Consider the following 25,489-nt stretch of genomic DNA (forward strand, 5'->3'; position numbering starts at 1 on the left):
ATACTTTCTGTGAAATTTTTATTAAGTCTACTTAGGCTTATACATTTTAGCCAGTAACAATAGTCTAAACCTCTACATTTTCACAACATTATAAAGCTGCTTTACAGCATTCTGTGGTTTATTTCAGTAAAAAAATATGGTGATTTTGGTGTCATAAGCCATTCAGGAGTCTCCTTGTTAAGAGGATATGAAGAATTTCCAGCTCTGGTTTGCTAAGACTACTTCCTTTCTTTTCATTAAAGCACTGACAGAAAGGAACACTGGTCTAACCTCTTCCTTCAGAAAGGGCAAGATCTTCTTTCCTGTCTTTACTAAACCACTTTACAGTTCTGAGTACACAGCATCCATTTGTCAAAGTCAAATTATTTGAAAACTCAGACAAGTAAATGCATCAGAAGAAATAATATTCCTTTTTTTCCCCACACTGACTCTGATTTGCTGACAGCCAAAAGTCATTGAGGCTGTGGGGCAGCTGAAAGACTGGCAGGGAGCAGGAGCAGTGCATTTAGAGGACAGTGAAAAATCAAGAACAAAAATGGCAATTTACTTTGTTAGCACTAATAGGAAAATCTGCTACTGCTATGGGGCATTTACCCTCTTGTAGATGAAAATGTTCAGTTCTGGTCTGGAAACTGGGAATTGTTCTCTGCTGCTTCTTTAGGAGCCTGAGTGTGCTCTGGGATGTGACTGACTCTTTGATCTTTCCATCACTTACACTGTTCCTCATCCTGGGACTCTGCAGCAAGCACCATGCCTGCACCTCCTCCTTGTCTTTCTCAGAGTTATAGCCTGAAGGAATCTTGGACATGTAAAATTCTATTATTGCCTATTACTAATATTCCAATGCCTGAGTAACTGTTTTCTGACTTTTATAGGCTTGTTTATAGCATCCATTATAAAAAGTTAGGTTGTTTTTTATTTCTACCTTCAGCTTCTCAAGTGAAATATAAGAGCAGTTTAAGATCAGTGCTGTTCTCCTGACCATAACATGAAAACAAACTGAATGTGCAATTCCTCAGGCTTATGTGACAAATTCAAACTTTAGCCTATGGTTTGCTCACTTGGCTTGTCTGTGGCATAAGCAAATCTCTCCTACATCTTTACCCTTTCCCTGGCAGTGTAAAAATTTTGCCTTTTTCATTTGTTCCTGATTTTATGCAAAAATTCTTTAAATAATGTGAGTTGTGTGCTAGAGCTCTCCAAAAAGTAGGGAAAACTGTCCTTTTCCTGAAGGGCATATTCTTGGAGACAAGCAGGGAGTGAAGATGGTTGAAAAAGCAGAAAGCCAGCCTCTAAAAGTGATGGAAAAGACCCTTCCTAGGGTCTGTCAGGCACTGGGTCAAGTTTACTGCAGTCCAGGAAATGGCCCAATTACTTAAAACCAAGCCTAGGGAATGGTTCCCAGCTCTAATGACACTCTGCACATGAGGAAAGCTGCATGATTTGTTCTGGCATAGTCAATATGAACTTTACTAAAAATTAGGTATACTGTATGTTGCTGTGGTATAATTTTCCTTTTTTAATCTAAAACCTTTGGTTTTTTCTTCAAGGATCTTACTAAACAGAAGATCTAAGCAGATTTACTCATTGATTTAGGGTCCTTCACAATGGTTAGCCTAGAGTGAATTCTTTTTTGTGCAGTTGATGCGCAGTACTGCTATACTTGAGTGGGGGTGGTTTATTTGAGGGTAGGAGTTTAAGCATTATCTTTAGGCTAAAGTGTTGATGTTGGTTTGGTAACCACAGTGAAGTGCCAGCCTTCATGCATGGCAAATCCCAACTTATTCCTTAGCTGGGATTTCAGTGCTGTGAGACCTGGGAAAAGGTAAGGCTGACCACAAAGCTGAGCAAACTGGGCTCCTGGTGAGGGCAGAAATAACTGGAATTAGCCCTTTCTGTACCCTCATGAAGTTTGACAGCTTTCTCTGCAGGTACATATGGTTAATTCTATAACTTAATCTTCACATCTTTAAAATTTTGTTCACATCGCTGGTCTAGTGATGATTGTCAAGGGTGTGATTTTGATGGAGGTCAGGTTATTTAAGGCCAAAGTGCTGCTCTTTCTCTATTGGTGAAAGAAATTTTCAGGCAGAATTACTCTCTCAGCATATCTAAAGGACAAAATTGACTTGCTTGCACATCTTCCTCCCAGAGCAAAAGAGACACCAAAGAGAACAGGAGGGAGGTGGCCCTGTCTCTGAACTGCTTCTTCCCTGAATGGGTATCAAAGCAGACATGGTCCATTGGGAGCTCCCCAAGGTTCTCATTACTACACTTTTTATTCTTTAGCATAAAAATACTTTAAGATTTGCCCGCTTACCTTAAGAGTCTCAAGATCTTTTCAAATAATAAAAAGGTGCAGCAAGGCAGGAGAGTCACCCATACTCTGTGGGAATAAAGGGCAGTAGATGATTTTTCTATGGGTCGCTTGAAAAAATCTGCATCACAGCAAGAATAGAATCAGAATTCATGATCTTCTGTTCTTATTCTCCCTTTTAGGTTTTAACATCCTATTTAATTCTCCTGAGCAAGGCAAATTGTTAGCCTGTCCTGGAGCACACTTTACAAGAGCTCACCCCATGAAGTTCTCCTCTGAGTTCATTATTTCTGATTCAGTTTATCTGAGGACATAGCAAATGGACCCTTTTACAGAGTGACAAACTTCTTCCATTAAACCAAGATTTATAGGTTCCCACTCTGATCCCTTTATTGCTATACATTCAGGGGCAAAAGCAGACAGAGCAAGGAAGCAAGTTTATGTGATTTGGTAGTCTGATAATTTTTATACCAGGGGCAGAAGACAGACTTCCTCATGGTTTCTCTGAAAAGATAAGGTCCTGAGTTCATACCAGGCATTTTGGGAGGCAAGGAGTTTGTGAATGGCTCTTAAAGGTCTGTCAGGAAAGAAGGGACACAAGTGAATTACTTGTCACAAGGTTATGCTGTAGCTTACCATAGCTGTAATTCACTGTTTCTATCAGTGCCACCCTTCAGCAGTGCTAGAGCCTCACAGTGTAATCCTGCTAGACACTGCATAGAGAAGGTATTTAGGAGAAGCCTGTCAACAGCTACTTTATTATCATGGATACAGCTGAAGGCTATTGTAGGTCCTGTTTTCTAAGGAATTGCTGTTTTCTATTATGATTTTCTTCTGTATTCTCCTATCATTTTCCTCTTATCTTAACATATGCTGGAAAGATCAGGTTTTCTATGAAGCCCTTCTGTAGAATAACCTTATTATCCTCACATGCCAGCCCTCAGCTGACACAGAAATCATCCAGGGCAGTCAGAACTGACTAATGATTCAAGGCAAGAAGCACCAGAAGAGTTAAAATTTGGAGAGGGGTCAGAAAAAAGAGAGCCAGTGTGGGCAGTGTAGCAGCACCCTGTGTGGGAACCCACAAAATCAGAGGGTTTTGGGAAAGCTGCAAAGGCAGGCCTCAGAGACAGTAGAACTGTGATTAGAGCTAAGCAGCAGCCGTGAGATTGGTCAGCAGAAAAATTATGTAAAAAGTAGAAAAGCAAGGGCAAATAGAACAGTGATCTGTGTATTAATGCTTGTCTGGAATAACTCTCTAAGCTACAGAAAAGTTTATCTAGCGAGATATTAGGGAATTTGAAGCTTAATAATGGAGCTCTGTGCATTGTGTTTTAAGGCTCACAAGCAGGTATTGTATTTGAAATAAGCAAGCATTGTTTAACCAAAGGTACCTGTGCTAATAGTGGTTGGATGGAACTACTGTCAGTGTGCTTTTGCTTTGTGGGATTGGTCAAAAAACTTTTAAAGTGAGTTGTAACATTAAGTTCTTTATCTGCTGCCTGGGATGTGAGCTGCTGGCATCTTCCCATTGTCATAATCATGTAATGAGAGTGATGATGGAAAATAAAACAGCTCAAGGCACGTTCCACAGCCCTGTCCCATTCCTGATTTGTACAGAGAACCCAGCTGGTGACACCCTGTATCACTCAACCTTGGACTTCCTCCAGAAATTAAGGTATTTAACAGATAAAGATTCCCCCTGCTGTGCATCCAACACTAATGGATCAGGCCAAGGGTGCTTCCATAGCTTGCACAAACCTGACACCTCAGAGGAGAAGTACAAGCACACCTGAATGCAACAGCACCAGGACAGAGCTCAGCACAGTGAGATGCTGAGCATCTGTGTCCCAGTGCTTCCATGGGCACAGCAGTGCTCTTGCTGCACTGTCATTTGTGACCGTGTTCAGAGGGGTCCCAGGATGAGGGAAGAGACGAGGATCTGACTCCATGTTTCAGAAGGCTAATTTATTATTTTATGATATATATTACATTTAAAATATACTGAAAGAATAGAAGAAAGGATTTCCTCAGAAGGCTAGCTAAGAATAGAATAGCAAAGAATGATAACAAAGGTTTGTGGCTTGGGGCTCTGTGTCCGAGCCAGCTGATTGTGATTGGCCATTGATTAGAAACAGCCACATGGGCCAATCACAGATGCACCTGTTGCATTCCACAGCAGCAGATAACCATTGTTTACATTTTGTTCCTGAGGCCTCCCAGCTTCTCGGGAGGAAAAATCCTAAGGAAAGGATTTTCCATAAAAGATGTCTGTGACAGTCCTTCTCATCCACAGAAAGATGGGGCAGATTTCACTGCACTTCAGAGACCTTTGCTGAGTTTCAGCTGTAATAGAAATGCAAACACACATGGAAGGTTTAGTTTAGGAGGGTGTTTTCTTGGAGAGCTGAATTTGCATTCAAATCTGTTACCCTAGATATATGCCCCATTTTTAACTCAATTTCTGCAGGGAGAACTACTTATCAGCACAAAAATATTTTTTGGAGAATAGGGATTTAGGTTTTTTGAGCAACATTTATCTATTGGCTGGATTGTGAAAAATTGTATAGTGTTTTTATTATCCTAAGAAAAATCATCATCAATAGTGTAAGTTATACCCACTTTGGGTTTAAGGATGTATTGCAAAGACATCAGTTGGCATTTGGACATGTAAGAGCAGGGAGCCTTTAGTGTTCTCTGAACTTGGCCTACTTCAGATAAAGCTTTAAAGCCTAAAGCTGTTTGAGTGAGGTTGTTGGGTTATGATACCTACCCAGAGCAGAAGCAGACTTAACATGGGCCATGTCTGATGACGAATTTATGGTTATTTTTTATCTGAGTGATATAAAAAACCCCACTAAAACTTTTCTGTGCTGAGAAATGTCATGTCACTTATTGGAGATACTCCTGAAATCTGTGTTAAGTTTCATCCTGTTTTACAGCCAATCTCCTTGTCAGAGAATTAAACCTAGCTCCCTAAACTGCTGTAATAAAAAGATGGGATAAATTTGGAGGCTTGGACCTGAAGACTTCAGAGCCAGAATGTCTTCTGCCTGCTCCCAGATTAATTCAGTCTTTATGATGGAACCCTAAATACTCAATTGTTCTTTAATTATCTAGCTCAGTATAACCAGAATCTAGAATATCTTTAAAAAATTGCATCTCAGTTGGAAATTCTCTTGACTTCACCATTTCCCATGAAAAGCTCATTGTGATTTGACTGCCTTGATAATTACTTGCTCATTATTAGGATAGGACAAAAAGCCTGCAAAATCTGTGAGCTCAATAAAGTCACTTGTTTTGACGTGCTGATTGTTCTTTGGAGATTGGTAAGGAAGGCAAACAGCACTTTACATCTGTGTAATCAAACCTACAACTGCAAAATTCAACGCTAATCAAATTCTGTCACACTTTATATCAACTCAATGCAAAATGAAAAAGAAACGTGTCATGGAAACAGGCTCTGCTTCTTTAATGAAGCATTTCAACCCCATGAAGTCCAAACCCTGGGATTCTTCAGTTCCCCCTGGACTCCCCTATACTATATCTAACAGATAAAATGTTATATCTAGCAGAACCTCTCTGTGTCTGCAGCGAGAGGGGATTGCCAGGTAACAGTTCTTAACCCCCCTAAATTGTTGTTCATCTGGCAGTCTTCAACTGTTTATAACAAAACATTTGTTTTCCTCCATGTGTATAAGGAGTCATCCCCACTGAACTGCCCCCAAGACAGACAGACAGACATCTGCAACATACTCAGCTAAAATTAAGTAGGTTGGTCTTCTCCATTTGATCTGGTGTGTTTGAAATTTCAGGGAGCAGCTCTAACTGTGTCTGTGCCAAGAACTGATATTGTAAAGTCTTGCTTTCACTGGCAGCGTTATCACTCCCCACTGAGGGGCCTGTGGGGTCTCCTGCATGTCCCTGGCTGTGCTCCTTCCTGTGAGCTCAGCCCCAGCTGAGAATGGGACAGGAGGCAATCAACACTCACAATGGCTCAGAGGCTTTTAGGCTTCTTGTGGGAGGGGAAAACCCTGGCCCCAGTGTAGGCGATGCCTCTAGGCTGCACCTAATATCATGGGGCACTGCCCGTCAGCATACCCTGATAGCTCTAGTTATCTAGTTATCTAATTATCTAGTTATCTATTATCTAGATAATTCCAGCAGCAAAAGAGATGAGAACCAGCACAGAAGAATCTCAGTCCAGAAAACAGTTATTATTTTAGCAAGTGAAAGCTATGATGCATGCTACTTCGACAATGCCTAAGGGGTGAACAGTATTGTAGTGAATAATTATGGATGTCATGGTTCCTCTGGATGCCTCCACAGTCTGCTGACACCACCTTCCTTTTACAAGGGTTGAATTAATGCCAAAAGCCACCATCCATCCTCCTGTATCTGCCAGACTTCAGAAGTGTTGGTGCATGCTGAGTCAGGTGTGAAAAGCAATGCACAATTTTATCAGCAAGATCCCAACAACCCTGTGGCCTGTGTTCCCTCACAACTGGGATGGCAACCACAACATTTACATTTAAGGAAGAGAAAAAAATCAGTAGCTTCAAAAAATTTTCATGGAAGGAATTGTAGTAAGAATAGTTGATGACTAAACTATAGTGTAATTTCAGTCTTTTTTCAGTTACAGACATTAACTTAATTCCCTGGCAGCAGGGAAGGTTCTGTTTTCCTCACTTGGCTCCATTATTAATTAGCCTTAACCACTTAACCATCCTCCAAGAATTAGCATTCACAGCATATTAATCCATAGCAATCAATAAACATAGTGCTGAGTGAAACACAAGATACAACACAGTTGAGGACTAGGTTTTTGCTGTGTTTGATGAGTGTATTGCACATTTAAATGCATTCACTGATCTGAGCCTGCTTCTTATTTTGCATCTCCTCAGAATTATTAAGACCTACTGGCAGACATACTATAGGTTTCTAAACTTCAAAGCTCTAGGATTAGTGTTGGTATTTTAGCCTTGGAACTTGCTGTCTTCACAATTCTGTAGTGATATGAGAATGTGGAGCTTCAAACAAAATATGATTCCTTCTTCTTCTGTAAGCTCTTAAATTATTTTGTCTCATTTTTAAGGAGATGCTTGCTTTTTTTTTTTAATTCAGCATATCTTTTTCTGTCCAGTTATATTACTGCTGTATATGTACTTTTAAAGACAATGTAAGCAGATAAAAATAACAGCATTTTGGCTGAAAAGCCAATGTCCCCAAAATGCACTATTGATTTACCAAATAATTAACAAATAATTCTCTTGGTAAGTATCAGAAAGGTTGAACTTTAGCTGTCGTATATGTGAAAGTTTCTAGGAAATCTCAAATGTCAAAAAAAAAATCTCAAAATTCTGCCCAGAGGAAATTTCCTGTGTAATGGACAAATGAATGAGAGTGGACAAGAATAACTTCCCCTTGGGAACTTTTCTTTGGGGTAAGAAAAAATGAGGCAGTTTGTGCTGTAATGTTTAAAAAAAAAAAAAAAGAAAAAACGAAAAAGAAAAGAAAAAACAACAACAAAACAAGAAACAAAACCACAAAAAACCCAAACCAACCAGCCAAACAAACAAAAAAACCCCTTCCTACTTCTCTGAAAAAACAGCCTGCTTGGACGCCCCTTTTCTGTCAGTGCACCAGTGTGTATTTTCTTCACTATATAAAATAGCTCGAGTCTTCCTCATAATGCTCATCCCACAGAGACTGGAAGTGAGGGTTTTCAGGGTTTTAGGTAACAACAGCAGCCTAAAGAAAATCTGCCACTGCATCCCTATCCAACGCCAATCTACACACAAGTTAAAGTGCAAGTTTGAGCTATCTTGCCTGCCAAAACCAAGTTGTTTGATACTAAAGCTACAAACACTGTAGAGATGAGTTATCTACCAATTACAACACCTTATCAACAGCTTGTCAACTGCTAATCCAATTAGTCTGCCTGGCTCCCTGCTCTGTGGCTTCCTTGGTCCTCCCAGGCTCGAGGCAGGCAGTAATTCACATGCACTGAGAGAGATAACACTGTAGGAAAGACAAGCTCTAAAAATTCTCCTAAAGGAGGATGAGTAAATCACTAACTGTCCCAAGAGTAATTGAGATGCCATGATCACTGGAGCAGGCAGTCTGTAATCACGTTTTATTGACAGCTCCTAAAGATCAGCCTTCCTTCGGAGTGCCTGGAGTGGAAGCAAACCGAGCATGTCTGCAGGTGCAACACAGAGAGACAGGACCAGACCTGGCACCAAATGATGCACCTGGGGCAGGGACAGCACTCCCAGCCTCTCAGAGAGGGGCTGTGCACAGCTCCCTGCTCGCTGCAGGAATTGCCAGCATGTCCTCAGACACAGCCCAGGGAGTGTGGCAGTTTGCACACAGAGAGCCACACTCTCAGCTCATCTGGTGCTGTGTTCTTGGGAGGACAAAGGCAGAGGTAGCTGATCTTGTCATAGAACACTTGCAAATACTGCTTTTTTATAAATAAATATTGGACTTTAACATTTATTAAGTTAGTGTTTGAGTACTTGAGTAAGGTCATTTTTAAAAATCATCTGCTTCCTTGTATACATTTGGGAAGCCGTCTTTCATCTCTGGGTTTGCTGTCTTCTTGGGTTGCTGTTGATTATTGCTGCCCCAAGATGTGCAGGATGTCTCTGCTTTGGCCTGCGCAACTGAAGAACAAGTCTGGACTCTTCACTTTTAGGTCTTGATGTTGTTTATTAATTCTTATCTATAAAATTTTCTTTCTGACCAGCCGAGATCTGCTCAGCAGGGCAGCCACAGGCACTCTGACCGCCCCCAAGGCGGTGTTGTCCTTTTATACTATAAACTACGTAAAACATATTTACTCTTAATTCCCAATGCCTATCACCTGTGTTAGACAGTGAGCTTCTACTCTAAACCAATCCCAAAGTGTCAATATCACTGCAGAAAATGGAGAACAAGAAGAAGAAAGAAAAAGGACTAGACACGCCCTGATTCCTCCATCTTGTCCCCATAACCCCCATACCAAAAATCCTAAAATCTACATTTTCACCCTGTGAATATCTTATTATTACACCATTCAAACCTGTGTGACTTTCAGGTCCTCATACAAAGCTGGCAACTTGCTCCAAGGGTAAAAATCAAATCTCCAGGTGTTCTGGGCTGTGTGCCAGGGTCTCTGAGCCCCCCTGGCACGGTCCTTGGCAACTCTGGACACCGAGAGGGATGCACTGAGCTCTGACACTGTCTCAGCTTTATAAACACCTGAACATAATCGTGGAAAATCAAGAATCTTAAAGATAGCCTGCAACCAGACAGAACCCAACAATCCACAAAGACATTCCACTGTACCACAACAAATGGGATCTCAAATACCCTTGACTGAGATGGATAGAGATTCTTAAACGTGTTAAAACATAAAGTGATTTATTACATATGCAGTTTGTGTGTTGGTCCCAATAACCATTTTGCATCCTCTTTTTTTGCAGGAGGTGAAGTCACCAAGCCCAGGTTTGCTCAGTATTTCCATGGCAGCCTGGCCAGCCTGACAATACGGCCAGGGAAAATTGAGAGTCAGAAAGTGATTTCCTGCTTGCAGGCCTGCAAGGAAGGGCTCGATATTAATTCTCTTGAGAGTCTTGGCCAAGGAATAAAGGTGAGGGATGAACTGACATCATCTTTGATAAAAATTTAGATCTGATTTATGAAATGGAGAGCCCAAGGTAGAGTACGTACAGTGCAAATATACTCATAGAAGCAATGTAATTTCCCATAAAATCATGCAAAGAAAAAACAGAACAGTAAAAGAACTGTGACACTGAAAAGAAAAATGTTTCCATTTTTGCAGAGCTAGATGATCAGAAAGTAAGGCACTGCTGATACTTCAGAGCCTGTATGAATTGCCAGGTTGTGTTTTCATGCTTATTTTGTTACTTATACAGAAACAGACATGATTCCAAAGATTTATTGAATTTTGATCTCAAGTAGTTTTAAAGCAGTGGAATAATAAGTCCTAATAAGTCCCATTCTAAAAATCAGTGTGTTCAAACAGGAAAACTTTATGGTACATGAAAAATGAACACATAAAACCCTAAAGTCAAGAAATTAAATTTTTAGATTTGAATATAAGTCATTATCCATCTTCATTATGCATATGACTACTGGTAATGTGGAGCTTTTTCTAAGATTGGAGAACAACAGACAGGGAAATCCTGTTTCAGTTGACCTAGTGGCTAGATGTGTTTGCATTCATTCAGATATTCTGAAATTCTGTTCTTTGGATACACATGTAGGATGTTGGCTATTCCAATGCTCACATAAGCTGCATTGTCAGTTTTCTTTTACTGACACCATTATTTGGTGGCAGTGTTCTTGTGCTCAGTGTAAATGAATTTGTGAAGATGTTTCCTAGCACACAAATACCACTTCCAAAGGAGCTGAGCTTCCCTTCCAGCCCAGAAAGTTCCTTTGGGTGCAGACAATGCATCCTGAGGAACTGAACAGGGGTGTTTCGTTGTGGGGTTTTCAGAGAGGAGGAGGATGCTGCTCTAACACTTCCTCTGGAACATGCAGTGGGAGTGCCATGGACAGCATTTTATTAGCCAAACCTTTCTGTTGTACAGACTGACCTGAAATGCACCCAAATAAATGCCTGTCTGGGTGATGATAGGTTGCAGTGGTGTAGTATAACTGACACATTTTGTGAAAACGAGTGTAAAAATGAAAATTGAAAGTGCAAAGGTAAGGAGGAATTTTGCTAGCTCTAACTTTTACATATGAGGAAAGACCCCAAAGAATTATTTTATTATCCTGCCAAGGACATCATTAAGAATTTCACATTGCTGCTTCTCATAGCAATAGGACACAGGGGTCGGTTAAAGCTGGTTTTAAAGTGTAGTGAATACAGGAGCAGGTAGGGATTTCAGGAACCCACCTGTGTATGCCTAATAGTAAGTTCTTTGCTGGGATTTTCCATTAATTAAAGTACTTGTCTTGGTTTGGAAAGCCAGGAGTCTGCTAAGGAAGGCAGGAGCCTCCCCTGAAATGGAGAATGTAAACCCTCCCCACCTCTCCCAATTGCTATAAATTTTAAATTAAGGGGCTCCCGGGCAAAAATATGGGAACAGGAAATAACAGTTCTTTAATAGGGAAAAGGAAAAAAATAAAAGGATACAATAAACAATGCAGTACACTAGAACAACACTGACAGAGTCAGAACCCAGCCTGACACCCTGTGGGTCAGGGTGTTGGTGGCAGTCCCACTGGAATTGTGGCTCAGCCCTCCTGCAGTGTCAGGGGTGGTTCTGCTGGAGCAGGGATCCTGTAGAGAAGGATGCATTCTTCCTCTGAAGATCCTGTGGAAGGAGAGGCAGCTGCTGTTCCTCTGGGGAATCTAGTGGAGAAGCCGTGCTGGTGTCTCAAAACCTCAGGATTATATCCGGGTAGCAATGCTTGGCTCCTCCCTCTGGGCTCACATCTCCCAATGGGATGCTGTAGTTCTTATCAGCCATGCAGTGACATTCAATAGCTGTTATCAGCAGATGTCCCCTCCTGAGGGAGGTGTGAATGTGGTCACTCAAAGAGAGAGATAAGGCAAACTGCCCACTTGACAAAGGTAATCTGCCATACAGATGGTAATGGAAAACATCTTGCATTGCAATCTTCAACAGTACTGTGCATTTAGTCCATGGTGCTTAAAAGCATAGTAATTCCTCCCCTGTTTTGCCCTCTGAAACCTGAAAATATTTGAGTCACTCCTGTTTCATGGGCATGGGAAAATCCCTCTCCTACCACCCACTGCTGCTCCAGCATCTGTAACTGTCTTCTTCACTGCACTGGCAGTACAGAGGGGAAAAGGAAGACAAGGAATTGTTTTCTGCCTTTTCCTGCTTTTGCAAACCTTTAAAACATCTTCATTTTCTGAAATACAGATATTGGGCTTTTAAAGTTACTGATGTTGCTCTTACTGCCTCCAACAGTGAGAGCAACAGAAGGAGGCAAAAATGAAAGGAGCAAAGAGAGAGATTGTGGAAGGGTTTCTTTAGGGGGCTGACAGAAGGAAGCTCAGCTGAAAGCAGAACAGTTGCCTGACCTTGAAGAGAAAATGAGAGAGAAAGGTGTTGTGGTGTCAGAAACAAACACACCTGATCCCAGACAGGTATGTGAGACAGCTGCACAGACAGTGGGTTCTGTGGGGCTGTTTAGGTGGTGCTCTGCAGATTCAGAGTTGGCAGACTGATACTGGAGGGTGTTTTGGGCACTTTGCACCACAGAGATTCACGCTTCAACCACCTAAGAAAGAGCAGTGTAACAGCAGTTTCTGAGACAATAGTGTTGGACTGGTTTTGGGCTGCAGCCTGATTTTCAGTATCTGTAACAGCTCTCTGAGACACGTTCTAAACTGTTGCTATTTTTAGCTTTTTTAATGAGAAAGACAAAAATGGCTCAGACTGGGCCTTTCTCTGGTCCCTTTGGCAGCATTCCAGCTGTTTTGCAGCTGAGCTATTAACTGGGTAGCTAGAGTCTCCCTTTGCTAATTTTTTTTCTCTACTGTTGCTAGCTTAAAGAGAGGATAAAGAAGCATATGCAGGCTGGGATTCATGTTAGTCCTCCTCTTTGTTAAAAAATACCCTTCAGTGTGTTGTGACCTTCCTGCACAAGCTTTAAACCTCCATGTTCTGTTTGACAAAGGACCCTGCACTTCCTCCTGTTCCTCACAGACTGTTTGATGTGTTTGGCTTTTTAACCTTTCTGGCTGTAAGGAAGTGTAGGCAGCCTCTGTCTGTATTTTAACAGCATCTTCACATAATCAATGCCCAGCTTTGGGGAAAGAAAGCCTTTCCAGGAGAGAAAAGTGCTGCTTTTGTCCTGTGCTGGCAACAGTAGGGTACAATGTCAAGTGGGTAACGCAGATTTCCTCGGCAATGCAGATGGTTTACTGAACCAATTAACAGATAAAACAGGTAATTAGGATTAATTATGGTGAAGGTAAAAATCAGTCATTGGTTATGTCACAACAGTGACAAAGTTTTTGGTCATCAAGACTGATGTGTGTTCAGTGCAATGCAGTGGAGAAGGCTTGGGGCTACAAGAGCAGGCAGTGATTTTGCAGGGTTTGCTGGCCCAAGTGAGCAGCTCCATCTTAAATCAAGACACGCTTATTGATCATCAGACAGGATCGAGAGTCCCCTTTAGTGTGTCTGACATTAATGAAGATGTAGGAGGCAAATGTTGTAACTGTTTTGTTCATTCGTGTTGAAATATATCTCAGAAAGGTAGCCCAGGATAAAACCACAATAGAAAGCAGCCAAAATATGCTTCTGCATGCTAGGCTGGCTCAAAAGGCAATGCTTTTATATGGGGAATGTGTTGAACCTAAAAAGATTGCACAGAAATAATAATCATGGTGGTAAGTTAAGGTTTTGAACCTCTATAGAGTTCAAAAATAAATAGCATTGGAAATTGGTGCAGAAATTGAATCAGCAAGGTTGATAAGGCTGGGAAAAGAACAGCAAATCTGGATTCATTTTTTAGGTGACTGATACAAGTACATGTTATAGTGAACAACATGAGGATTCAGCCAATGATAGCTACAGAGATTTTTTTTCTTAAATCATTAAAATTTTTACTTACATCTGTGCAACACTCCTTAAAAATATATATTATTTTGTACTCTGTACCTGGTCCCTTAAATACTAATTATCTGTATTTCTCCTAGTATCACTTCAACCCTTCCCAGTCAGCCCTTGTCATGGAAGGAGATGACATTGAGAATATAAATCAGGCCCTCCAAAAGGTCTCATACATCAACTCCAGACAGTTTCCTACTGCAGGCGTGCGACGTCTCAAAGTCTCATCTAAAGTCCAGTAAGTTCTACTTCAGCTGAACTGAACAGATTAGGAACATTTTTAATGAATTACTTTTCTCTTTGGCCATGTAAAAAGAATAATTTTGGCTCAATTAAATTGATAAATCATACTGCTTTGTTATTGAACTTTAAAGGATTAATTTAATTTACTTTTATGCCAAAACCACCGTTTACATGGTGGATTACTCTTGATATTACCTTCTTAAGAAGCCTTTCTTGTTAGTGTAATGTACTTGCATTCTCTTTAATGCTTTGGGGCAGGGCTTTAGAGGGAAAACAAGCAGAGTTCTAAGAGCTCTCAGGCAGCCCCACTGGAGCCAGCCCAGCCTCACATCCCAGGGCTGGCCCAGCTCCTGTGCCAGCATGAAATGAGGCAGAACTTGTCAGGAGATTTACTTCCTGCACACTGCTGATTCAGGTGAAAGTGGAAGTACAGGCACCTCTTGTTCACTGCAAATATTGGAGGGTCCCAAAAAGTTTCCATTTGAATAGAAAATTAGGCCCTTTTAATCACTGTCTTGGTTTGGAAAGACAGGAGTCTGCTGAGGAAGGCAGGAGCCTCCCCTGAAATGGAGAATGTAAACCCTCCCCACCTCTCCCAATTGCTATAAATTTTAAATTAGGGGGCTCTCAGGCAAAAATATGGGAACAGGAAATAACAGTTCTTTAATAGGGAAAAGGAAAAAAATAAAAGGATACAATAAACAATGCAGTACACTAGAGCAACACTGACAGAGTCAGAACCCAACCTGACACCCTGTGGGTCAGGGTGTTGGTGGCAGTCCCACTGGAATTGTGGCTCAGCCCTCCTGTAGTGTCAGGGGTGGTTCTGCTGGAGCAGGGATCTGTAGAGAAGGATGTGTTCTTCCTCTGAAGATCCAGGGGAAGGAGAGGCAGCTGCTGCTCCTCTGGGGAATCCAGTGGAGAAGCCGTGCTGGTGTCTCAAAACCCCTGGATTATATCCGGGTAGCAATGCTTGGCTCCTCCCCCTGGGCTCACATCTCCCAATGGGATGCTATAGTTCTTATCAGCCATGCAGTGACATTCAATAGCTGTTATCAGCAATGTCCCCTCCCATGGAGGTGTGATTGTGGTCACTGAGAGAGAGATAAAGTAAACTGCCCACTTGACAAAGGTAATCTGCATCTTGCATTGCAATTTTCAACAATCACACATGACAGGATAACCATGTTGTATTCATTAGCCTCCACTTTCTGAATTTAACGTTTGGTTTGCTAAAGTTAGTTGTTATCTAGTTAACTTTGTTAACGCCTTGCTGCTCTGTTAAATGTCAGTGAAACATTAAAATAATATTCTGATATTCACCTTAGGAAAGACTGAGTTTGTCCCTCAGGATGAGATCTGTGAAGGTGGGAAGGGAGGGGAGGGCCAGAGCTGGGTGCCTGAGGATGAATTGGACTGATCTGAGAGCCACGAGCTGGGCTTGGGGCATTGCCAGTGCCACACTGATGTGCAATGTGTTACATGCAGTTAATGGCTGATGTGTCTTTTCAGATGTTTTGGTGAAGATGTCTGCATTAGTATCCCAGATATAGATGCCTATGTAATGGTATTTCAGGCCAATGAGCCCAAGATTACCATAACTGGGATGGACCACTTTGCTAGACCAGCTGCACAGTTTGAAAGTGAAAGAGGTGTTATTCTGTTCCCTGACATCAGGATTGTCAGCACAGTCACTAAAATGGAGCATTCAGTGGACTTAAGAGAACATGACAGAGGTTTGTGTCTTTCTTTTAAATATTATTACTCATTTTGTAATGTCTGCTCATTTTTTTTAAAGAATGGTGCAAACAAGTAATGCAAAGGAAGTCACTTCACCCAGATTAATTAGGCCACAGTAATGCTGTATTGAAGAAATTCAATTCAACACATTGAAAATGTGTTAAATGGTAGCAGATCAGAAGGTGTTTTAAAAAAAAGCAGATATTCTATATAGTATTCATTTAGTATACTTTAGAATAATTCCTTTCTACTCTTCCTTTCATATTCTGTTATGTAGGATATTTTCATTAGAATGCCTCTACTTGTAACAGAATTTTGTTAATTGTGCTGATAAGGTGAAAATCAGTAATTGAACAAAAGTTGAAGTTTTAGTCTGGTCTTATGTTTCCAGCTCTGATACTAACTTGTGAGTGATACTTGAAAAAGTAATCTCATGCCTCAGCTTCCCACCTATAAAATGTATATATAATCCTTTACAATATTTATTTTCAATGATGACTATTTATTCTACTGCTAAGCAATGTGTGTATTATTATTCAACACTGTGTGAATGTTCAAAAGTATAAATCAAGTTTAAAATCATTGTCTATAAAGGAATCTTTTGAATTTTTGTGTAAAAGGCAGATGAAATGTCTAGTAATTTGAGGAATCATTCTAAACACAGTTTGTTGGACTACAATAAGCAGCAACTAGATGGATGTCTCTGAAGAAGAGAAAATGGGTAATGGTATGCAAGTTTACAGGCACAGATTGCCTGAAGCCTACAAATTTGACTTGGGCTGCATTCTTGGATATGTTACAGCTGTAACTTAGAGCTGAGACACCCAGATTCACTGCACCAGGAGTTGGCAATCTAGAGTGTTAGGCTTTCCTGGCTGTGCCCTCCTTCCCAATGCCTTCCTTCCCAAATTCCTGCCCTCTAACATCAAGTTTGCAAAATGGGCAGGAAGTTCCAGACTTGCAGTGTCTGTGCCCTCAGGGAGCTGCTTAAGCAGTTTTGCCACACACTCTGTGCTAAGTTGATCAGAGAATTTAAATATTAATTTGATATGCTACCCTTTTTCCAGTAACAGAATTATTTTTTTACTTGTACATGTTGAAGGACAGTCAGCTTATAATTTAATTTCTTTAAGTCACACAGCACAGGATCTTGCTTTTTATAATAATGCCTTGCTCTTGGATAGATGGCCAGGTCTTTGTAATGTAAATTGTTTATGGGGCATAGAGTAACTGAGAGAATCATCCAAGCATAAATATGTTGGATGTGTATTTTTCCAGTTTGGTTTTCCTTGAGAAATCTGGTATCAATTCAGCACCGAAACATGGAATTTTTTACATGAATTTATTTCCAAGATCAAATTTCAGTTTTATACTTCCAATAATGTTCTTGGGTGCCTTATTATACTAAAGAACAATATATTTTCTATTTATCTCACTGGGTATTTGTAAGGCCTTCATCATCACAGCAGTTCAGCTATCCTGGCAAAAATTAAAAGCTCTGAGGCAAAGCACATAAAATGAATGAGCTGATCTGTGATAATTTTTCTTCATTTCTGTCTTTTTTTTCATGCCTCATGCCATGGATTCACAGTCAATAAACAAGTGGTAGTAGAGGAAATGCTCCACAACTTGGATTTCTGTGATGTTTTGGTCATTGGTGCAGAACTAGACCCTGAACAAGAGTGTTTAGAACTAGATCATGGGGAGCTTCAAGGAAAACATCTAGATGCCACAAATTCCACTGCAGGATATTCAATCTATGGTAAGTTCAGGAAATTTGTTTTCCCTTATTTTGTCACATCAATTATATATTGGAATGAAAGCTCAAATGTATAAGAAATTGGACAGAAATCTGTGATTTTCTAGCCATGAAAATATCCCAAGGGTGACTGTATCTTAAAAAACGCAGCTGCTTCTTGATCTCTGGATGTGCTGTGTTTGCCCTTTGGATTCTCAGCATCCCTCCTGCTATTCCCCGAGTAAGGAAAACAACATCCCTGCTTTCTTTAAATGTGGGGTCCTTGTGGACCATCACAGTGGAACATGGGAGTGAGGGGGCTCCTGAACAATGCTGGGACATTGGACATCTTTTTTCTCATCACTAAGTAATTTATTCTGTACCATTGTTGTACTTTCCCCTCTTCATTAGGGACCTTCATTCAGTTCCAAAAACTATCCTTACGTAACTGAGTGTCAGGGAACATTTGATGCCCTGTCATTTCCAGACCTTTCTGCCGAGTTCCGCGTGTTCTGTGAGCAGCTGATTTGTTGTTTATTGCCAGAGCAGCGTTCCCTTGCCTATCCCAGAGCTGTCCCTGCCCTCCCACCCCACAGGTGTGGACAGCATGTTCAGCTATGAGCAGGTGCTGCGGCAGCTCCGCTACCGCAACTGGGGCACCTCGGCCACCTCGGACAGGAAATTCAGGGTCAAGTGCTCCGAGCTCAACGGGCGTTACACCAGCAATGAATTCAACCTGGAGGTGAGCAAGGAGTTCAGCCTGGAGGTGAGCAGTGAGTTCAACCTGGAGGTGAGCAGTGAGTGAGTTCAGCCTGCAGGTGAGCAATGACTCAGTCATGTTTTCCAACCTAGCGCCGAGACCTAGAGCCCAGGTAACAACTCCAGGAAACTGCAGGACCTACTCAGCAATATGGTCAAAATTAATAAGTGTTTACAAAGATAGCTTAATAATTGTTAATAAAATTAAAAGTTATTTCATAATGTTTAGGCAACACCTAAAAGCTGATTATTATAGAGAGAAGAAAAAGTCACTACTTATCCAAACAGGTAAATCAAAAGAGTCCTGCTCTGTGTCACTTCAGAGTCAATAGCCAGAAAGGTTAGAATGCATTTTTCATGCTACAAATTAGAAATATATTAAGCTGTGAATTTTCCACTGGCATTAAAACAAAAGTTAATTTGTCCTTTAGCATCTGTGAAGTAGTGTCCCTATCTGCTGATGAACTTCATAGTCCAATGTAATATATGGAACCAGCAGGCTTGAAGTATAAAACACTTTTGAGTATCTGGTCTCTTATTTTTCTCTTCTCCCAGGTTAATATTCTGCACAGTTCCAACTCAAACTTCATGGACCATGTAAATCACATGATATTCCAGCCCAAATTTCTCCAATCTGTTCAGCACCCTGAGGGGAGTGTAAGTGCAGTTCCCAGCTCAGGTATGTGACACCTTCCCAGAGACTGCTCACAATGATTCCGATGTGTCAGTGTTTCCCTTGTGGGTCAGCCTGCTCCACAGACTAAAGTCCATTGTTTCAGCTCCTAAGACCTCTCAGAGATCACAGGTGTGAAAGAAGGTAACTCTGAATTCTATTCTGTCCAAGAATGTACTTTTAAATTAAAACCTGGTATCCTTTTTTAAAGTCTTCATAAATGGTTTTGTGCTCTGACCCCCAAGTTAAAAATATATAGGATATATTTTTATTTAATTTTTAGGCTATATGAGTTAAAATATATACCCAAATCTGAAACCTTTTCAGTGAAGTTAAATGCAGGGCAAAGATACTTGTTTGAAAGATGGATTCTGAAATCCTTTTAGCTGAATGATACATATGTAAAGAAGTAAAGCTGATGTAAAGTGTAGGTAGTTGTAATTAGTTATACACAGAGATGCTTAGAAAATTACTGTATTTTTCTTTACATTGTAGAGACACTTCACTAAAATGAAAATGAATGTTTAATGGATAAACTATTGCAAACTAGGTTTTTTCATTCCTAAATACTGTTTCGATTTCAGATTTACATTCTTATAGGCAGGGCAAGGCAACAGAATGGGTTATGGACTGGGTTATCCCATGCTCCTGGAACTGCAGTACCTCTCAGTACATACAAAGTGGCAGCATTTCTCCACTAACATAATTATGGAGCTGATTACATGTGGTAGTTCAGAGAGACTTCTTCCTGTGACTAGGTGGAGACAGGGGCCTCTCAGAGTACAACCAAACAATGGGGGGAAAATGTCTTGAGTCCTCAAGAGTCTCCGAGGAAGGTTGTAACACAGACAAATAGGGTGGCAATGCATTTATTTCTGGGAGCTTGAGATTGAAATTGCAAGTGTTTGAAACCTTTGAAAATACAAGCTTTTAGATGTACATTTTGTCTCAAGTAAGCTTGAGGCCTCAGCTGTGATCAGAAGGGGTCAACATGCAAGTGGACATAACAGAATTTTACTGCAAAAACTATTTGATTCTGCACTTATTAACTACCTGTCTTCTGTAGTTAAGTGGCTCAAAAAGCAAAGGTGAGCATGCTCACTTTTTAGTTAGGATTTATCATACTCATCAAAAGACACCTGTGAACACCATTTGTGTGTGCTCCACCTTAATGGATGGGCACTGGCCAGCACTTTCCATCATCCCAGGCACATGGAAGGTGTCTGTCCTGATTCTCACTCCAAAGGGGGGATGCTTTGGGTAGAAAATGAGCAAGGTTAGTGAGGTTTAGATGACTTGTTGCACGAGTGTAACTGCATGCCCTTTGCCACCCTCTGTCCCAGTGGTTCCCAGTGTGGCCACGATGGTTATCATCATCTGTGTGAGCGTCCTGGTGCTGGTGGTGATGCTGGGCGTGCTCCGGCTGCGCTCCGCGCGCCAGCACGGCTCCCTGGGGCACGAGGGACCCAAGGACAACGAGATGGACTGGGACGACTCTGCTCTCACCATCACCGTCAACCCCATGGAGGTACCGACCCCTGGCACTGCCAGGAGCCATGGGCTGGGCTGGCAGGGGGTTTGAGCATCTTTCAGGGTGCAATTGTTCAGCTGTGTGTGCATACACTCAAGACCCCAGCCCAGTTCTCAGCTCTGCACACCTTGATCAGATATAATTGAGAACTTCAGCTTTGTCGTCATATGTAATTACTAAAGAAGATGGTGAAGAACTCTCAGGTACATCCACTCCATCCATGTCTGTCTGTAGGTACCTCTCAGGAGGTTGCAGTTTATTGCAGCCCCAAGACACGTGAACAGTCTCTGTTTCAGCCTGCACGTTCAGAGAATGAGTCAGAGCTCTTCATTTCTCGGTCTCAGAGTTGTTTATTGTATCTTATCTATAAAAAATTTTCTCCTGTCCAGCCGAGGTCTGCTCAGCAGGACAGACAGAGGCACTCTGCCTGCCCCCGGGGCGGTGTTATCTCTTTATACTACAAACTACAGATAACATATTTACAATTACTTCCCAATACCTATCACCTATGTTAGACAGTGAGCTTCTACTCTAAAGCAACCCAAAAATGCCAACATCACAGCAGAAGATGGAGGCAGAGAAGAAGAAGAACAAAGGCTGGACATGCCCAAGTCCCTCCATCTTGTCCCCAAAACCCCCATTCTAAAAATCCCAAAATCTACCCCTTCACCTAGTAAGAATTTTATTATTACACTACTTAAACTTCTGTGGCTTTCAGGTCCTCATACAAAGCTGGTAATTTGCTCCACGGGTCATAATCAACCCCACAGGTGTTTTGGGCTCTGTGCCAGGGTCTCTGAGCCCCCTGGCAGGGTCCTGGCAGCTCTGGACACCCAGAGGGATGCACTGAGTTCTGACAGGTACCCAAGATGATATAGTTGGCTTTGGTTTTAACTTTTTCATGTAAGCATTTACACACTAAAAGGAGAGGAAATCATCAGCAGTTTAAAGAGGATGATGTTGAAGGTTTAAATTTTGGTAGTGTGGCTAACAAAGAGATTGCTTATTGATATTCCATTCTTCTTGGAGTAGTTTTTTTGTTTGCTACCAACTTGTATGAATTTGATGCTTAATAATCACATAATGATGGAAAGCAAATCTTCATGTTAGCATTTCTAAATGCTCATTTGAGACAGTTCTGGCTGTCAAGAAGGCACCTTTCTGATACTGTCTCATTTCTTTAAATGTATTGTAGAGATATGAAAAGCCACACCAGACAGAAGAGGAGAGTGAGGAAGAAGACATAGATGATGAAGAGGAAGACACAACCAGTGCTGAATCAGATGATAGTGAAGAGGAGGAAGACGAGGAAGAGGAGGAGGAAGTGATTGTCCAAAAGGGAAACAAACAGAATGCCACCAGGCAAGAGCAGTTGGAGTGGGATGATTCAACACTCCCCTACTAACAAACAGCCTGCCAGCCACAGCTCTTTTGTAACAACCAATACAATGTTTTTTCAGAGTCTATGAATTCATTGACAGGATTTGAACTTCTGCTTGCCTGTAACTGTTTTGCCTAAAATGATCTTGTTGTAGTAATTGATAACGATAGAACTGACCCTTTTCTTACAAAGCCTGGAGAAAAGGTGGTCCAAACCTCCTGGCACATGCAGTAATAAAGTAATCTAGAACTTGATCTGTTAGCAAGCATAGTTCTCAATTTCCTGTTTCTACCCTGCAGATGTGTGACAAAAATCCTGTCACTCAATCCATACAAATTTTTGCCTTTGCTACTTTTTTCACACAGGAGAGATTTCAGCTCGTTGTGTAGAATAACTTCTGTGGGTCCAAATACCAGTTGCCATATAACTTCACATTTTTACAGGTGTAAAAAAACATAATCCACCTTCAAATTGGGGCAGGGTTTTAGTGCTACAGGAGCTAAATTCCATCCGTCATCTCGTCCTGCCTTTTGGATGTTAACTGTCTTCTGCAAGGGAATATCTGGGACTTGACAGGGGATGCATGTGTGCTTATGTAGATGTGGATGGTGTATTTTTCAGGCATGCTGTCAGACCCTCAAGAGAGGGATTTTTATCCAATCTACCAATAGAAATTAAAAGCAAGTTTGAGAAAAACAGCAACAAGAAAGGGCTGCTGATGGTTATCCAAAAAAAACCCCATCCAGTCTGTGTCCATAGATTGAGTAATATGGTCTTATGCAAACTGTAAATTCTAATGGGATTGATTCACTTAAAATCTGCAGAGCTGCTCATTAGTTATGGATTGAGCAATTTGCAGCAAATCGATGCTTTAAACTGTCTGTCTCATGGAACCATTAGCTTGCTGCAGCATCTTACTGAACTAGTGGAAAATAAGTGACCCCATTATTCCATGACTATGTATAGCTGGGATTTAAACAATTATTTTAGATGAGGAAAACGTTCCCTTTTGCTTAGTGAATGCCAGCCTGAATTCCTGTCTGACTGTATTCTATAAAAACATGATGCCCTATTTCTTCTTCACCCCTGCCTGCCCGTAGTGCACAAGAGAAAGGAACAGCACTGTGAGTCCTCTTCTGTGCTCATAATTCTCCCTTATTTCTTCTGCCTGAAGCCATTAATGTTGACAGAAGGTTTTATAAAGTAGACAAAGAAAAATAGAACCTATTTGGAACCAAAATAGTTGAAAACAAAAACTAAAATCTTAAGAGGCTGAGAGAGTATTTTAGTTTGTTATGGTAACACAGCATATTTTTCTTAAACACCGTTTAAAAAAGAAAAAAAAAAAGGAAAAGCAGAGCTATGTAAGCTACATATACAATGTGTTGATTAGTCTGTGTGGTGTGTTTCTGGTCCCCTTTTCCTTAAGCACCTTTCAACTGCTCTGCTTACCAAATGCTGCAGCACTTGCTGGGGTGGCTGCTCCAATGCACAGAAACAAAATGGCATGGAAGTGAATGCTGCTTAGTGGCTTGTCTGGGTTGTTCTCCTGAGTACTTTGTCCTCTTTGCAATTTCATCTCTGACTTTTGCTTTTTTAATCTGCTGTTTGAAATAAGCTGCTTCCTCTTCTTCACCCTCCCAGTCAGTCTGGCCACAGCAGGACCTTCCTGAGCACCCTGAGTGGTGGCTGGTGTTGCAAAGGGCACTTGAAGCAATCCTGAGGGTGCCCACCTCCCTCAATACTGGATTATTAACAGCTCCTGAATGTGATGGGATATAGGGAATACAAAGGATGCTTGGGGGTTCTTGTAATTCCAGTTTCTGCATTTGGCAGCTGAAAGGAAATACTGAGAGCAACTAAGCCCTTTAGTTGAATATCTAGAAAGTAAATGAAAGAAAAATCTATAATAATTTTAAAATTGGAGATATTTATGCTTTTATTTGTTGTGCCAGCAATCACGTTGTCACATGGTTGTTAAGATTGGCAACACAGCAGTTTTGTTTTGTTATCAATCCTGTTTCATTTTATTCTCTCACACATATTAAACTTAGAAGAATATTTGAAGAATCAAGGCCACATAAGTACATCTTATCTGCACGAATAACAACTGTAAAAATGTCCACAATTTTTCTGTTTAATACAAAATTAATATTGATATTTCTGATTATCTTGAACAAAATGATATGTTAGATCAGTTCCTACCATCCTAGTAGCCTAGATAAATTCCCAGTTTTAATTTTATAGTGACATGAAGTAGGCTCTTCATGATGCTTGTTATCAGCACATATCAGCAAATCTTTACGCTCAGAAAAAAATATTCAAAATTAAATGTAGATATTTAAAAGTCAATTTCAGATTTAAAACTGGACTTAAATTATTTTAAAGTTTCCGTTATTCCTGATTATTATTATCATTGTTGCTATTGTAGTTGCTGTTCTCATAGCAAACATTACGGCAAACTTGAAAACAGCAATTTACAACCTTATTGACAGCCTTTAATTCTTTTATATGTTTGTGAATTCATCAGTGTGTTTCTCCATCTAACAGACTTTTATCTTTTTACTGCTGGAAGCAGATCTTTTCAGGTTGTATTCGTACATTACACAAAAAGGAAACAAAGTATTTTCTCTACTATAAATAAATCTACATTTTTAAACCGAAGCAAAGTCATACAGGCATGTGTGTTATCACTAAAACTTAATTTGCAGTAAGATTCTCAGCAAACTCAAATGTATCACTGTACTTATTTTAGATTACTTGTTTGAGTGCATTATGCAGCATTTTTCATTCAAATAAATAGAAACATCCTTTTCACAGAATGGCAGTGGGAATGAGGTACTTCTTCACAAAATGGGTCCTAAAATATTTGTATAGCACTAAAAGCAGTGGTTTCCTGAGCAAAACTACTACTAGAAAATCACAGAAATATGAATTTTTCTAAAACAATTCTAACAATATTGCCTCCCCTCCAGAAATTATTTTTTATATAACCTACTTGCTTAAAAACCAACCAGAACACATACACACATATGTACATAAAGACATACATGTGGGGGTTTTTTTGCCCTTAATCAAAAGCCAAAATTGTCTCCTTTTCTCCCTGAAAAAAAGTGTTTAGAATTGTAAAACCATTCAGGTTGGAAAAGACCCCTAAGATCACTCGCTGCAGCCCCTCAGGGCTGGCTTGTGGTGAGGTGGTCTTTTTTTACACTAGCAATAAACAAGTATACCCAAAGAAACGGTACCAGGAATCCAGAGGTGACAACAGAGGTCTAAAATGACTTCACATCAATGATCCCTGAAATTTTTGGAGTTCTAATTTAAGGCTGGGAAAAGCTGTAAAACCTACAAATGCAAATTGAAGATGTTATCTGAATTAATATAACTGCCTAAGTGGTTATTTGTGATTTATAGCTCCCATTTCTCTTTCATTTCTACCCCTCCATAGGTGTTTTATCTTTGCAAGTAAACCTTAAAATGCACAGTTGAGATTAG

At 40.6% G+C, this 25,489-nt stretch overlaps 1 protein-coding gene across 2 annotated transcripts in view; it reads left to right on the forward strand.

Moving 5' to 3' along the window:
* The window catches only part of CLSTN2 (calsyntenin 2), a 315,822-nt gene extending 290,595 nt beyond the window's left edge, over positions 1–25,227 (forward strand). Inside the window, exons 10-17 of one of the 2 annotated variants that reach the window (XM_054282508.1) lie at positions 9,787–9,953; positions 14,016–14,164; positions 15,682–15,905; positions 17,501–17,671; positions 18,244–18,413; positions 18,962–19,085; positions 20,423–20,607; positions 21,806–25,227. In XM_054282508.1, the coding sequence (XP_054138483.1) occupies positions 9,787–9,953; positions 14,016–14,164; positions 15,682–15,905; positions 17,501–17,671; positions 18,244–18,413; positions 18,962–19,085; positions 20,423–20,607; positions 21,806–22,015 (1,400 nt within the window). In that variant the 3' untranslated portion in view covers positions 22,016–25,227. The remainder of the gene's footprint in view (positions 1–9,786; positions 9,954–14,015; positions 14,165–15,681; positions 15,906–17,500; positions 17,672–18,243; positions 18,414–18,961; positions 19,086–20,422; positions 20,608–21,805) is intronic. The other variant, XM_054282509.1, reaches the window with a different exon arrangement.
* The last annotated feature ends 262 nt before the right edge of the window (positions 25,228–25,489 follow it).

The sequence above is a fragment of the Melozone crissalis genome, unplaced genomic scaffold, assembly GCF_028551555.1.
Source record: "Melozone crissalis strain CALT ecotype California unplaced genomic scaffold, PUWL_Pcris_2 ptg000034l_1, whole genome shotgun sequence".
Lineage (NCBI taxonomy): Eukaryota > Metazoa > Chordata > Aves > Passeriformes > Passerellidae > Melozone > Melozone crissalis.